At 36.8% G+C, this 15,253-nt stretch overlaps 1 protein-coding gene across 1 annotated transcript in view; it reads left to right on the top strand.

Annotated features, from left to right (window-relative positions):
* ESR1 (estrogen receptor 1) overlaps window positions 1-15,253 on the top strand; it is a 153,198-nt gene that overhangs the window by 35,484 nt on the left and 102,461 nt on the right. The window contains 1 exon segment of the mRNA XM_042889989.1: window positions 14,520-15,024. Within this exon segment, the coding sequence (XP_042745923.1) occupies window positions 14,520-15,024 (505 nt within the window).

The following is a 15,253-nucleotide window of genomic DNA, read 5'->3' as shown; positions in this document are numbered from 1 at the left end:
AAACTATCCTTTTTAAAGCTGTGACTAGCAAGCCAGACTGCCTTTCAGGCTGTCTTTCAGGAATTTGTATTCACTGAATACTGAACAGAGATGTGTTTCCTTTGTGCCTTGCAGATGTTCCCTGACTGCTTTGGGTCAGAAGTGCTCGGCTGGTGCTTGCTGAAATCACACAGAAGCTGCTGAGAGTGAGGCATGCCCAGGCTTATAACCGTCTGCATTGCTCTTGAACTTTGGCACCTAACAAACAGGTTGCAAATCATTATTTGTAAATAACTTAAAAGCCAGATGCTCTAGTTATAAACGCAAATCAAGTTCACCCAAGTTCATTACAAGATAGACCAGTTGTACTAGAGTATCTTGCAAGATAATATATTCCACAAAGCTGTGGATAGATGCAAACTAAATAATGGGAACTGTCCCTGTAATTTTCTAATGCCTCAACCATGTTCAGGGATCTATTGGAGTATTCAGAGTCTACTGCAATAGGTAAAGTACAACTGCATTCCAGTGCCGTCTCCAGGTATACCGCATTTTCACTACTCGGAGAAGCCTGGAGTTTTATCCACTTCTAGTTCACAAAACAAGCACTTCCCTGTGGAAAATGCTTTCAGTATCTTCACTGATATTCTGTTTTTTCCAGCCGTCACTGATGAGGGTGGCTGACACTGGCCTCTGAATACTACCCGCCTTGTAGGAAATGCAGTCTTTGAGGTGTCACATATCTCAATGTTAGATATGGGTTCTAATGTGTCACCAGTCCATACAATTCCAATGATGTCAGAACTATTTGTACTCTGCAATGGAAAATCAACAGTAGAGATTCTACACTACCAAACATGTTTGTTTCCTGTGAAGTTTTCTAAGCATACCTATCCTACTCAGAAAGTGTGGTAGGATGAACTGTTCGATATTTCCACCTGAATTGGTTCCAATTGGTTACTGTTATCCTCTACGGTGATAGTAACTTGGTTTACAAAGCAATATAACTATATTAGCATTGCAGCATCTATGAGAAATGGGTTTAATCATCTGGAGCAGGACATCGTTCTGGCAGCAATCTTTCTTCACATTCTGGAGCATGTAAAGATGGACTGGGAGTCTGTGCATGAGTTGTCTTTGCATAGTACTGATCTGTCCTTTTTCTCCGTTATGTTTTGTGAATTATACATTAGTGAGATATTGATTAGGGCAAGATTTAATTTAGGAAATACTATGAATAACCCTAAAATTTAGACACTAAGTAAGGACTGTGATTTCTTGATATTTCCCTCAGGAAAAAAAACAAAAAACAAAAAACAAACAAAAAAAAAAAAAAAAAAAAAAAACCAACAAAAACAAATGAAAAAAAAACACAACAAAGTAATTTTAAATTAATTTACTTCAACTGTAAGAAGCCTTTGATAGCAGTGTGTGAAGCTTTTAAAGGTTTCTTGGCTGTTATCACTTTCATGGCAATGAGCTGCTAGTTAACACTAGCCCTGGATTTTCTGTAGTTTCAGATCAAATAAGAGTATTCTTGGATTTATCTAATGCCAATGGTTCCTTTTGATTCTGTCAGTTTTTTCTAATTCCTTGCTAATGAATAGTTGCTTCTTCTGTGGCTTTTAGGCTGTTGTACTGTTGGATTTTGTATTTCACAGACTCTTAGGAATGGAAAACCTATTGCTTTGATGGGTTTCTGAACTTACAAGAGAGACTGTATTGCAAAAAGAAACATTGCATGAAATTATTGACTATTCTGTTTCAGGAAAACCTCCATCTTGTTGCACAAAACAATGAAAATGGTAGAAGAACAAACAAAGATAGGGGAATGCTGAAATAATAAATAACTTTGACCTTTTTTTTTTCTTTTTTTTTTTCCTCTTGCTGACATCCAGTTGTGTCCTTTGATCTTTCCTGCCTTAAACAAGCTAATATCTGCCAAGAGAGTGCAACTGTTACTGAATCACCAAGGTCCTATTTGTTCCGCTTGACAGATGACAATGCATTTTTGTATTTCCAAAGAAGCGTAGAAGTAACTTTGAAAGCTTTCATTAACCAGAAGCCTAGTTCTTTCTCATAGATAATTTTTGAATTTTTTTTTTTGGATGAGTTTTATTTCTCATCTCCTTGAGCATACTGCAGATAACTGTGATGTCATTTTCTGCTTGATGCTGGTTAGAAAGCACTAAAGTTGTATGATTTTGTTGTTGCTCATTATCTATACTGCTTTGTCAGGAACTGAAGTCTTCATCAACAGTAACATATTGATGATTCAGTTATATGATTAAGGCTGTTAGGGACCTCTGGAGGTCATCAGGTCCAACACCCCGCTCAATCAGGAAAACCTGGAGCAGATTGCTAATCCTTTGAACAAATCTCTGTTAATGCTAATTCCTTAGTTCTATATAGATTTCTTATGCTTAAAGTTGAATTGCTTGAATCTCAATCAAAAGATTTTATATTTTGAGTTTTAAAAGCAGATTTCAGTTGTATTAAATAAATACAACCTTATAATGGGAGCAAGAGATAACAGATGTATTTGAATTCTGTGAAGAAATAGTGAACTCTTCTTTAAGGGTGCTACTTCCAGTCACTAGGATAAAGCTGGATATTTAAATCAATGCTATTAAGTAACCATTCTTAGTTCCAAATGTACACAGTACTTAACAAGAACCGTCTGGCTGTGACCATAGGTTCTCCCAAGAATTACTGTAGAACTTTTGCATTGCTTCAGGTTCAGATTGCATTGACTATGCTTGTAGAGTTGTTAAGTCAGTTTTAAAATTGGACTTTTTTTTTTTTTTTTTTTTTTTTTTTTTTTTTTTTTGCAGTAAGAAGTATACCTTATATCACAGAAACAGAAGTTTGGAAAGCTTGCAACTTATTCCCAAAGAATGACATACAGCTTCTATGGCTGTTAATTTTGGACTTCCCTGATGGTTGGAGATGATGTGTGTGAGGATCAGAGACTTAGGCCATGATCCAGCAAAGCACTTAAACTCATTTTTAACTTAGCTCATCATGATCAGTTCTACTGAAGATAGTGACTGATTCATAATAACATGAAAAATATATTGCAACCTTATTTGAGATTACATATTTAATACATTCTCTATCACATTTATTTATTTTTACTTTAAAATCTTAAAGTTTCGGAAAATATCTTATAAGGACTTATTTCAAAATCTTCTTGAGCCTGCATGTCTTTAGTGTAACTGTTTTGGAAGAAGCTGTTATTTAGTTTCAAAACTAGATCTTTTTACATTGATGATATATTTCTGCTATTTGAAGGGAATCATATCAGCTGAGGGAGCATGTTACTGAGTCTTGTAATCAAGATGGGTTGATTTTTTTGTAAGAATTAAGAAATTCGGATTGATCATTTTTAGAAGTACAAGAAAATAGAAAATACAGCTCCTGTTTACGAAGAACTGATGAATTGCTAACTCATGGCACATATACAATACTTTTTCTGTTTAGTATATTGAATTCGCTGTTTTATTTAGGATCTGCACAGAATGACTGCAGTCAGTTCCTTCCCTGATGGACATGACTGTCTTTAATGAACAGTTTGCTTTTCTAGAGCATATAGATGAATGTCCTGGAACATCAGTGAGTTACTCAGATATGTTGCTGGACAATAACAAGCCAGTTGACATCAGGGAGAAAATACAAAATATTTTCTAAACGCTGATTAGATCAATGACTGGTAACTTTGTAGGCTTTTCCTTCTTGACTTAAGATTAATGAGAGTAGGCCCAGAGAAGAACTGGGACACCATCCTTATGTCATATTGGCAATAATTCAATAGTTCTGTGATAATGTGTAGTTGCATAGAGGGAAGATAAGCGGACTTAATGTGCTGGTTGCAGATTATTCACAAATATGGGTAGCCTTGCTTGCAATACCAGAGAAGAAAGACTAGTAATGATTATCCAAAGACAATCATTTCTCTGAAGATACCAGGCTAATGATAGCTGACCTTGAGGTATTCCTGTAGTTGAGAATAAGACACTGAAGCAACAAGACTTTACGAGGTTATCTCATCAAAAGTTATCTTGGCCTCACAGTCCCAATAGGTATAATTTTTTGAGATGTCAGGACTAGCTTCACCACAAGGACTTCCGCTGGAAGGTTAGCTTCTAGCAGGCAAATGTGAATGTGTGAGATATTAATACACAGTATCATTCAGTACTGTTACTAGAAAAAAAGAGTGAAGAAACTAAGCCATAGCCATGTAGATTGTTTCTACACAATCTTCTGGCTTGAAGTTAGGCTTTATTTTCTAAATACTTGGGTGCTCTGGTCACATTTACTGTATGAAACCCTTTTATAAATGGAAAATCACTGACAGAGGGAACTGCAGAAGTTGTGTCAGATTGACTTTTTTGATGTAGAAACTTACCTCCATCGAAATAGGCAGCTGGCTTTATTTTATCCAAACCACAAGAGCTGGTTAAGAGTTTACCACCTCAGTCTTGGTACATGCTTCATGTTCATATATATATGCAATTTACTTCTGGGAACAGGCAGGTCTACTAATATGAAATGATGTCACAAAGGTAGTTTGTGTCTAGACTGGAGCATTTTACTGAGATGATGAGAAGGTACTGATAGGACAATAATTATCTTTTATGTCTTAGTTCTTATTATTAGATGGTCTCAGTTCCCTCTAATTCTTAAGACATTGATCACGCTGGTAAATAGATAAACTGAGGGGAAGAGTGTATTTGCCCATGGAACTTTCTTAGTTCTTACCTAATTTGTGAAGAATAGCAAGCCAGTTGATAAAGACAGATATCTTTGAAAATCCATAAAATGGGATCTTGATATCAAGCATCTGTGGAGAACAAGAAGCGAAGTAGACTATGAAGAAAGTAATTAATATTTTCTGTTCAAAGATTTTGTGGTGAGTCTGTTTGTTTGATTCACAGAATAATTTAAATTGGAAGGGAAGCCAAGATGTCATCTCATCCAAACTGCTCAAAGGAAGTCCATTTAGATCACTTTGCTCAGGGAACTTTTCAGCTGAGTCTCAGACTCACGGGATATGAATTCCATAGCCTTTCTGAGCAACATCTTTTATTTGACCACTTTCCTGGTAAAAAAGCTTGTATTCTTAATATCTAATTGGAATTTAAAATGGTATGCCGTGTTTCCTGTTGTGTCTTAGCCTGTCACTGTGCACACTGAAGAAGAGTCTGGTTTTGTATTCTCTGGTCAGATAGTTGTAAGTAGCAATAAGTTCTCCCCTCAGATTTTTTTTTTTTTTCTGCAATTTGAGCAAGCCTTACAACATGAAGCTGTCCTCATACACCAGGTGCCCAAATGCTTGGGGTCCTTGGAATTCACTCTTGTACTGACAGACTGAAAATGGAGTAAGGTAACAGGAAGTCTAATAGTCTGAGGCTTATTGAAGTGCAGAGATAACAAAACGGTGAAGCAGATTTCTTTTGTTTTCCAATTCTGTTAGCGAACATCTTTTGAACATCTTTTGAAATAATAGAATTGGACCTGTTTTAGGTATCTATTACACTGTAACTCAAAGCCACAGCAAGACATATTAAAAAAAAAAGTAGTCTTCAAGTGGTGATTACAGTGTAGTATTTAAGATAATAGACCTGAGATAGTTTACATGAGAAGAAAATCATCACGTGTATTTTGCATGCCCATGGGTACAGTTGCACAGGAATATTTGCATACATGTGTTTAAACCTGAAATCTGAGAGGCTGTTGTTGATGCCTAGTATATTGTCACAAATTTGGCAGGAAAAGGAGTATTGAGAAATAATACTGTGAAGCCAATTAATTATGAAATATGACTGATTAGCAAATGGAGCTCATATGCATTAAGAAAACCTGCTGAAACAGTGGAACTGTTTTGGGGGAAAGTAAGGGGAAAAGGAGTCCGGGGGAGAAGAGTGCTTAGTTGTGGTCTACAATCTGTTCTTTCATGTCAGAAAAGGTTTTGTGTTTTTTTTTTTGTTTTTTTTTTTTTTTTTTTGTTTTTTGTTTTTTGTTTTTTTTTTTTAATTTTAGCTAAAAATGGTATAGAATAATAGATTCATAGAATAGCTTGGGTTGGAATGGACCTTAAAAGTCATCCAGTTCTAACTCTTCTGCAGTGGGCAGGGTTGCAAATCACTAAGTAAGGCACCAGATCAGACTTCCCCCTATCCAACATGGATTTCAACACCTCCAGAGATGTGTCATCCACAGTTTCTCTGGACAACCTGTGCCAGTACCTCACCACCTTTGGACTGAAAAATTTCTAATATCTAATTTAAATTTTCCCTCTTTTAGTTTAAAACCACTCCCCCTTGCCTTATCACTATCAGACAAAGTAAAAAGTTGGTCTCTCTCCTGTTTATTAGCTCTGTTCAAGTACTGGAAACCACAATATCGTTTTCCTGGTGTATTCTCCTCTTCAAGCCAAGCTAGACCAGCTCCCTCAGCCAGTCTTCAAAGGGGAGGTGCTTCAGCTCTCTGGTCGTCTTTGTGGCTTCTTCTGGACCTGTTCCAACAGTTCTACATCTTCCTTGTCCAGGCCTGAGGTCTGCAGTACATAGTTTACCTAGATTTTTTTTACTGCATTATTGCAGATTGCTCTGTATAGTTTTCTGACCTGTTTTCAACTCATTACATTTAGGCGATCAGAACAGTACTTGGTTGATATATTTTATACTAACAGTACTGTAAAAAGTAAAGGTAGTGAAAGTAAAAGTAACAAAGTAAAGTAATAGTAAAAGTATATACTAATAGTACTTTTTAAAAGAGTTATCCTTCTATGGAGTGGTGTGGGGGTGTACAGTGGCATGTGCCGGTTAGCCTGAAATCACCCCAGGGTACTTGGAGGTTAAACTAAATTAAGAATTTGCAAACATGGAAGACAGATATTACAGTTACATATTTATAATGGTATCTTCTTTATGCTGTCCTCTAGTTAAGACACATACTTAACTCATACTAAAACGGTCATTTCTTGTCTGAAATCCATAGTGTCAGACTGGGGAAGCTGGCTTGCTTGTGTAACTGGTCTTTTTTTACTTATTTAAAAATCTCTCTTTCCAACTACATCATACCTACATCTCTTCTCCAAGACATCTTACTCCTAGTTTTAAGGAGTTTGTGTCCTCAAACTCTGCTCTGGCAACTATAAATAAATTATGTATAGTTGTCTTCCTCACCTAGCTGAGCAGTGCTGCAATTTTGTGCTCAATTGCGTACTTTGCATCTCATAAACAAAATTTTCAGTCACACTTTATATCACCACATAAATGAGACTAACCTTTCACGACTGTTTTTGGGAGCGCAGACATGATAATATTTGGTCATTTTGAAGGTGTCTCACTCCATATTGTAAGCTGTCTTCTTTCTGAAGAATTACAAAGTCTTTTTTCAATCTCTTTTCAAAATGCTAATTCATGGTAATTTATCACTCATTATCAATTTGTCTTTGAAATAAACACAACAAATTAGTATGAATATGGTATACTCTGTTCCACGTTTTCTTTTCAGAGCTAATTCTTCCTTTTTTTTTTTTTTTTTTTTTTTTTTTTTTTTTTTTTTAAATGAAGGCTAGATCCATGAGGAATGACCTGTTACAATGCTGCATTTGTGATTAAGCAAAGTATAGTTCTTAATGTCAAATCATAGTACTGTATTATTGCTTGCCTACCAGTGAGCACCTTTGCTCACAAGTGGTTAACGTTTTCCTTCAGAAAGCAGAGATGTCTTTTTTCTTCTTTTCTTTTTTCTTTTTTGTCTGCATGGAAACATCTGCTAACCCTCTGAAACCTCAGTATTTGCTAATATCTTTTGAGTTTGTCCAGAGTACTCAGGTATTTTGGCCCATTTTATATATGTAGTAAGTCATTTATCCTGTATGAGTTGGGCATAATTGTTTAGTGCTATCCTCTCCTATCTTTGTTAGGCACGAAAATACAGGAGAAATACAAAAGCAAGTTATATTACAGCATGTCTTCTCTGACTTTAAGACAGGGCATTTCTACACGTTGTTTTCTAATGGAAAGGAAGATGGTGTCCCGTTCAATTTGTAGGTCTGGGGACTGAAGTTCAGCATTATAACTGGCAAAATAATCTGCACTGAAGTCCAGACTCTTACTCTTCTCCAGGTGGGTAATGAAGGGGGAAAACTTTCAGTCTGTATACTTACCTGGCTGGTAGCATATCAGCCATTCTTATGTGAAAGAATGCCCAGTCTTGTCATTACTAGCATCTGAGAGAGAAAAGAGCAGGCTCAGTCAGGAGAGCTTTAATAAATCTTAACTTTGAAAAAGCAGCAATTTTTTCAAAGGTTTAAAAATTATCCAAATGTGGATTGTGTTCTTTCCAGTTGGCTCAAATTCTTTCAAGTCATTCTCTTTGAGCTCGTCACTGACGTGTAAGATTTCCACCTGAGTCGTGAAAATCTGATTACATCATAAATATCTGTAAGCAAAGTCTTAAAATGCTATGCTTTAGAATGCTATACCAGCAACCATGATGACATTCCAACCTGGTGCTTCTTTTGACTGCACAGATAATTTCACATGAAATATATAAGATCCTTTCACACAGAGTACTGGCAAAACTAAATATATATCTATATGTATAGTATATAGTATATCTAAATGACATAAAGTAATGAACGTGCATATGGAATAATTGTATTTCACAGCTTCCTGCTTGGAATAGTAAGTATTTAGAGCAAATGCTTTCAAATTCTCTAATTACATTTGGCATGTGTGAAAACAGAAACTCCTCTTTTAACTGTAAAGTCAACCTGAAATGTTAATGTTGAATTCAGAACCTTGGGTTCGCTATTTTTTGTGCCATGACTGGATTTGGTAAATTATTTGAGGGGGAGGTAGAGGGGAAAGGTATACATTCTCATACTGATTTATAACAATTTTAAATGTTATAAACTGACAGTAACAGATTGAAAAGCTTGTCTCTGCAAAGAGCCTAAAGAACTTTAAAACATACCTCATACTGTGCCTAGTGGTATCAAGAGCTTTATTCTTCTTCTACGGAGATTTATAAAGCAGTAGGGTAGATGGTGCTGTTCCCCAGCTGTCTATCTTGAGGAGTTTCCTCACTGGACTAAACACAACATAATTTCTCTGTAATGCTACAGTGGAATCTTGGAAAAACATAATGTTCCTCCTGTTATGTGCAAAAGATTCTTCTTTAATTGCAGCATCTAAAAAAAGCTTCTATCTTTTTAGTTGTGGAATCGAAGCAATGAAGTTTATGGTCTCTCACTGTCAGCAGATTTATGGAAAATTTATAGTATATCTTCTCAGTTACCACTTTCTGTTGGAACACTTACTAAAGCTAACACTGAAAAAAGCCACCAACAACCAAGGCAGGATTAGGAGTTTTGCTAACTTTAAAGATTCTCATTATTTGAGTAGTTTAATTATACAGTTTTTACTTTCATCTCCTTTTCCCTCGAACAGCTGTTTTATCTTTCCAAGAATCAAGAATTTGTTCAATTTTCTGTTGTTCAGAAACAGTTGGGGCTTTTTCTTCCTCAAATTCTTTCGCTTTTTTGTTCTCCCTATAAATTGGACTTGTTCTGTAACCATAACCTGATTGACTTTCTGGACTTTTAGTTGGTACAAAATTGATGACAGCAGTGGGAATCCTCAGGCCTTCTTTTAGTTACTTAAATAAGTTAACGTAATATTTTCTATATGTTTTTTCATGCTTGCTTTTTCTGTTAATGAGTTCATTTTGCTAGTGCACCTTTCTTTGTAATCTGTGGAAGAAGGCTGCTTCACTTTTAAACTACATTCCAAATTTGAAGTGAAAATACGTGCATGTTTTCTGCTATGTTAAGAATCCTGAATATGATTTAAGATCCTCCTGTTTCTAGCTGGCAAGGGTATTGGTCTGGTGGTCCAGTTGAGCCAAACTCTGCTAGTTTAATCTGATCAGTATAGTTGGTTGTCTGCAAAAAAGCACAGAAATGCAAAAAGTAGAAGAAAACTGTGGTCATCAATGAATTGAAATGAGCAGAATTTGCCTTCAGAAATATATCAAAGTGTTATTCAGCTCTAAATTATGTAATTTTAACCACAGAAGTGCAATTTCCGTTTAATGTTTCTAGGTATAACATTTTATTACTGCAATTTAGAGTGAAATCCTCACTACAGAATCTGAGTTGAGCACTGGAACTCTGATTTACCAGGGAAAGAAAAATGGACTGAGATGTTAAAAAGGAAAGCATAGAGTTTAGTAAGCCAGTTTCACGCAATTAGTTCATTTCTCATTTCTATGGCAAAGAGTGTTTAAATCTTCACCGATTCATAAGCATCTTTTTATTCAATCTCACTAAAAATCACTGGGTGGAAGAAGTAACTTTTGTTTTGACCTTCCAGGCCAACATCAGCAGTGCTCCTCAGTTATAGGGACTCTCCTGTTTTTCAGTATTCTATAATTGCCAATCTGTATTTCCTTCCTGCATACCTATCATCAAGACCCTGGAGTGTGTCCAGAGAGGGGCAGCAAAGGTGGTGAGGGGTTCGGAGCAGAAATCTTGTGAGGAATGGCTGGAAGAACTGGAATTGTTTAGTCTGGAGAAGAGGAGGCTCAGGGTAGACTTTGTTGCTCTCTACAGCTATCTGAAAAGTTGTTGTGAGATGGAGGTTGGCCTCTTCTCCCTCATGATTATTGATAGGACTAGAGGGAGTGGCCTCAAGTTGTGCCAGGGGAGATTCAGTTTGGATGTCAGGAAAAATTTCTTATCAGAAAGAGTGGTCAGGTATTGGAACAGGCCAGGGAGGTGGTGGAGTCATCATCCTTGGAGGTGTTCAAGAAATGTTTATATTTCTTGTTGTAATAAGGGACATGGCTTAGCAGGAAAATGTTGATGGTAGGTGGGCAGTTGGACTGGATGATCTTGGAGGTCTTTTCCAAGCTTAGTGATTATATGACTGTATGATTCATGTACAAATAATTAAATCATTATTTCTTCAGTCATATCTGAAAAACACAAACAACAAAAAAAACCCCAACAATCCTATATCTGGCACAAACCTACAATGAGTCTGCAGGACCAGTTTCCCTCAATATTTTATGGAGGTATGTGAAAGACTGGGGTAGATGACTTTCTCCTGTGGAATGTTCTCCACAACCCCCCCAAAATATAAGACCTTCGTTTAGGTGACAGAAACATATGTGGGAGCTTTATGTACTTGAAAACACAGTAGTGGAGAAATGCCTAAATCTATAAGATATAAGGTGGATTTCCCACTAACGTGGTATTTTTTGAACACTTCTGTCTAGCACTGGAAATGAAGATATTGTAGCTTGTTCTTATTTTCATTTACTCTACAGTTACTACCTGTGATTTAAAAAAAAAAACAAAACTGCATGAGAAAAGCCCATCTCTTTGAAGTCATATATAAATCCCATGTGAAGTGGGATTTAGTGTAACCAAGTTTTTGAATAGACTGTTGGTATCCACTGGTGAAAAATACAAAATCTTATTGCTGTATCCGGTACGTATTTCCATATTGTATTAAAAATGTATAAAATGTGACATGCAATCGATTAGTGAGATTGAACTGAGTGGTGGACTAAGTCCTGGTTTTAAGGCACAAAGAACAGGATTTAGAAACTAAAGTCTCTTTCCTGGCCAAGCCCACAAGCCAACACATTCAATGTCATCTATAAAGCAGGATGAAGCTCTATGTTACTTTGGAGCAAGTAGGGTAGTAATCACCATACAGGACAAGGAAGATAAACACTTTTGATAATATGTTTCATTTACAGGCTTTTTTTTTTTTTTTTTTTTAAATGTCTGTGTTTTTCTAATATGCAGGTTAAAAAAAATGCTTTTATGCAATATGCACAAATAAAAAATTCACCTTCTTCCTAGAATTTTGCTTGATTAACCAGCTCCACATCCCTCCCCCAGTCCTTATTCTTTCTTTTACCCTTGATCTTATTCTACCCAAAAACAAACTAAAAAGAAAATAATAATAATATTTGAGGCAAACATTACAGGGTGCTATCCCAGAAATTTCTAGCTTGCTCGTGAGATTTGGTGGTACCGAGATGTGTGCCAGGCTATATGTTGCATGGATACTGCAGTTATTTATTTCTGAGCCCTTGTAGGGGCAGTACTGCAACTTTTCACACTGGTCTATTGAAAATTGTTCACAGGGTCTTTGGTTAAATGCTGTGGTGCAGACATGATGCTGCTTTACTTAACACTACAGTGTGTTTCAGTGTTGTTTTTGTATGGTAGAAAATTTAAATAATTGTCTCTGTGATAATACAGAATCCTCCCAAAATAATTCATGACATTTAAAAAAAATTGCATATAAAGAGCACTGAGGTTGCACAGGAAACACTCAGAAATCAGCTCTGTGTGCACACGCTTCTATCTCCCCCCTTATGCACAGCTATTATGTTTTAATGTTTTATTACGTGTCAATGTAGTATTTCTGAAATAGCATGCACATCAGATAATGCTTAACATAAAAATTTAAAGTCTGTTTTGTAGTATACATAAGAAGTGGGCACTTCATATGGCAGACAGGTTCGCATTAATTCTCAGATTATGCAGCATAATATGAGACAACGCTTCTTCTGTGTATTACTGAAGCACAAAATGAATCTATAAGAGTGACCGACCTTAAACTCAAACTGCCATTCATTTCAGACTGTGTAGCCCAGCAGACAGGCTGTTGAGAGCTATACTTGCTTGCTGTTTTGTGAGTCTCTGCAGATGCACATTCACTCACTTTATGCAAACAGGCACACACTCTTTTTTTTTCCTCTCACACTCTCTGGCATATTTTCAGAATAACTCTTCGACGACTTTCTGAACTTCTGGGTATGATTGTCTCATTATTATTAATTTTTTTTTTTTTTTAAACTGGGAACATGTTTAGTTCAGTGTTATTTAAACAGGCTTATCTCTTTGATCAAAGTCTACAATCTGAAATTTGAACAGGGTAGGGAGGGTGGTGGGGAGGGTGAGGAAATCTATCAAGTACATATTTATATGGTACTGCTGTCTTAGCTGCATGTCTGTGGAGGTACAAACATATATATTACTTCAGTGTAATCTTGAAAATATAAGTGACTGCTTTTTTAATAGAAGTTCTAAAACACCATATTATTACTACCATAAAAAAGATTATAGTAAACTTATCTAGAAGCTATTAGTGACCTGTGCATTATATTCTTGCATTTTTTTGAAGGTTGAATTGAATAACGGTGGAGCTGTTTAAATATACCATAGGCTTTGCTCGTATTCAAATCATGCTAACTGGAGTCCATATATTAATGTGTTTAGGGTCAACATTAACTTATTTAACTGAGTGAACCGCAGACCACAGCAATAATGCTAGAGAACGTGGGACAGTTTTTGAAGGTTTTCATTTAGCTGGTTCAGGAGAACTGGTTTGTGAAAAGTTAAAATTATATGGCATGAGATTGCAAGATGAGGCATGCATGCCACACCTTTTCATTATGTCCTTTCTCTTTTCTTTTTTTTTCCCTAAAGATAACTTTGAGAGTTAGTTCAGTTTATTTTAAAACTGATTCCATTCAAGTACTTTATTTTCCAGTTGATTGCAAAATCTAAGCTTGCTGAGCTTTTTTTTGTGGGAATAGAAAAATAATAATCCTGTATTCGTTTTTTATGCACTAAAATCATTCTTCCCAGTTTCTAAGATCTTACTGTGGCAAAGTCTGAAGGATGCTTTGCTTCATCATTTTACAAGCTAAAACAGAAACGGACAAAAATTTATGGGCTAATCTAAATCTTTTCCTCACTTTTTAATGTAAATTTTCACTTCAGCTAGTTCAGGTTGCTATTGCTGATAAAGCTTGTAATAAACCTTTTCTCCTACACAGATCTTTTACATTCTTTAGTTTTTGTTAGCTAGTTTTTTGAAGGAGGCTGGTTACACACACACAGACGCATGCGCTTGCACACGCGTTTTGCTTTGCCATATCTCAGTTACAGCAGAGTCCTACCCAGGGTCATTACAATGTACACATTACATATTTCTAGCAAACATGAAAATGAATCAAGCACGGAGAGATAAGAACAGATAGATTGGAGCCTGCTGAGGAAATAAAAGGCAATAATCTGGCTGACCACTGGGCTAGTCTTCCTGGTCTGATTTCAGCGTCCTTTCCCGTTAGCTGCTGTGGAGCGCTGGCTGCCCTGCAGTGAAAAATGACTAGCAAGAATAAAGTAACATTTAGTGGGACAATTGTTTGGTGTAACTCCAAAACTAATTGTTTCTGAAGTGATGTTTAAATCAGCGTCGGCACAAGGCAAGAGCCCCTGGCTCACAGCCAGCACCTTGTAACGCATATTAGCGCAGATGAGGAGTTCTCAAAAGTTACAGGGAGAGGGAGAGGGAGAATGTGCCTTTCCAGTGCTCACCCTGCGTTTGTTTGTATACTCCTCCTTGCCAAGATCAGAGGAATACCTGTGTAGTGCTGCTTTATTTATTATGATTTCTGCTGAGCCTCAGAATAGGTTCTGGTGTTTTTTTTAGGTGGACTGCCAGCTGCCGATCTCGCTGTTGACAGGAAAAGCAGATATGTTCCTTGCTCACTGCCATTAGCAATGACCATGACCCTTCACACCAAAGCCTCTGGAGTTACCCTGCTGCACCAGATTCAAGGCACTGAACTGGAGACTCTGAGCAGACCTCAGCTGAAGATTCCCCTGGAACGATCACTCAGCGACATGTATGTGGAAAGCAACAAAACAGGAGTTTTTAACTATCCAGAAGGGGCCACCTACGATTTCGGTACAACCGCTCCAGTGTACAGCTCTACTACGCTCAGTTATGCCCCTACTTCTGAATCTTTTGGGTCCAGCAGCCTGGCAGGATTTCACTCTCTGAACAATGTCCCACCAAGCCCAGTGGTGTTCTTGCAAACAGCACCCCAGCTCTCACCCTTCATCCATCACCACAGCCAGCAGGTACCCTACTACCTTGAAAATGAACAGGGCAGCTTTGGGATGAGGGAAGCTGCTCCTCCAGCCTTCTATAGGTAAGTGCTACAGAGAATTTATCTTTCTTTAAGTAGCTATGCTGAGAAATGAGAACGTTGAAATATGTCTGCCCCACACTTTCATTTTTGTGTAAAGGACTGTGTAATCTCGGGGAATCATCCATGATATCCAGACCATAAAAATAGCAGAGGATAAAACAAAACTGTAACTCACAGCTTACTGTGCCCGTGAGCTGTAAATTTTGAAAACTGTAAGTAAATGGGAAAC

Source organism: Lagopus leucura, unplaced genomic scaffold (genome assembly GCF_019238085.1).
Source record: "Lagopus leucura isolate 7727_CA_CO unplaced genomic scaffold, USGS_WTPT01 Super-Scaffold_73, whole genome shotgun sequence".
In the NCBI taxonomy this organism is placed as follows: Eukaryota; Metazoa; Chordata; class Aves; order Galliformes; family Phasianidae; genus Lagopus; species Lagopus leucura.
This window is presented reverse-complemented; position numbering and strand designations above follow the sequence as displayed.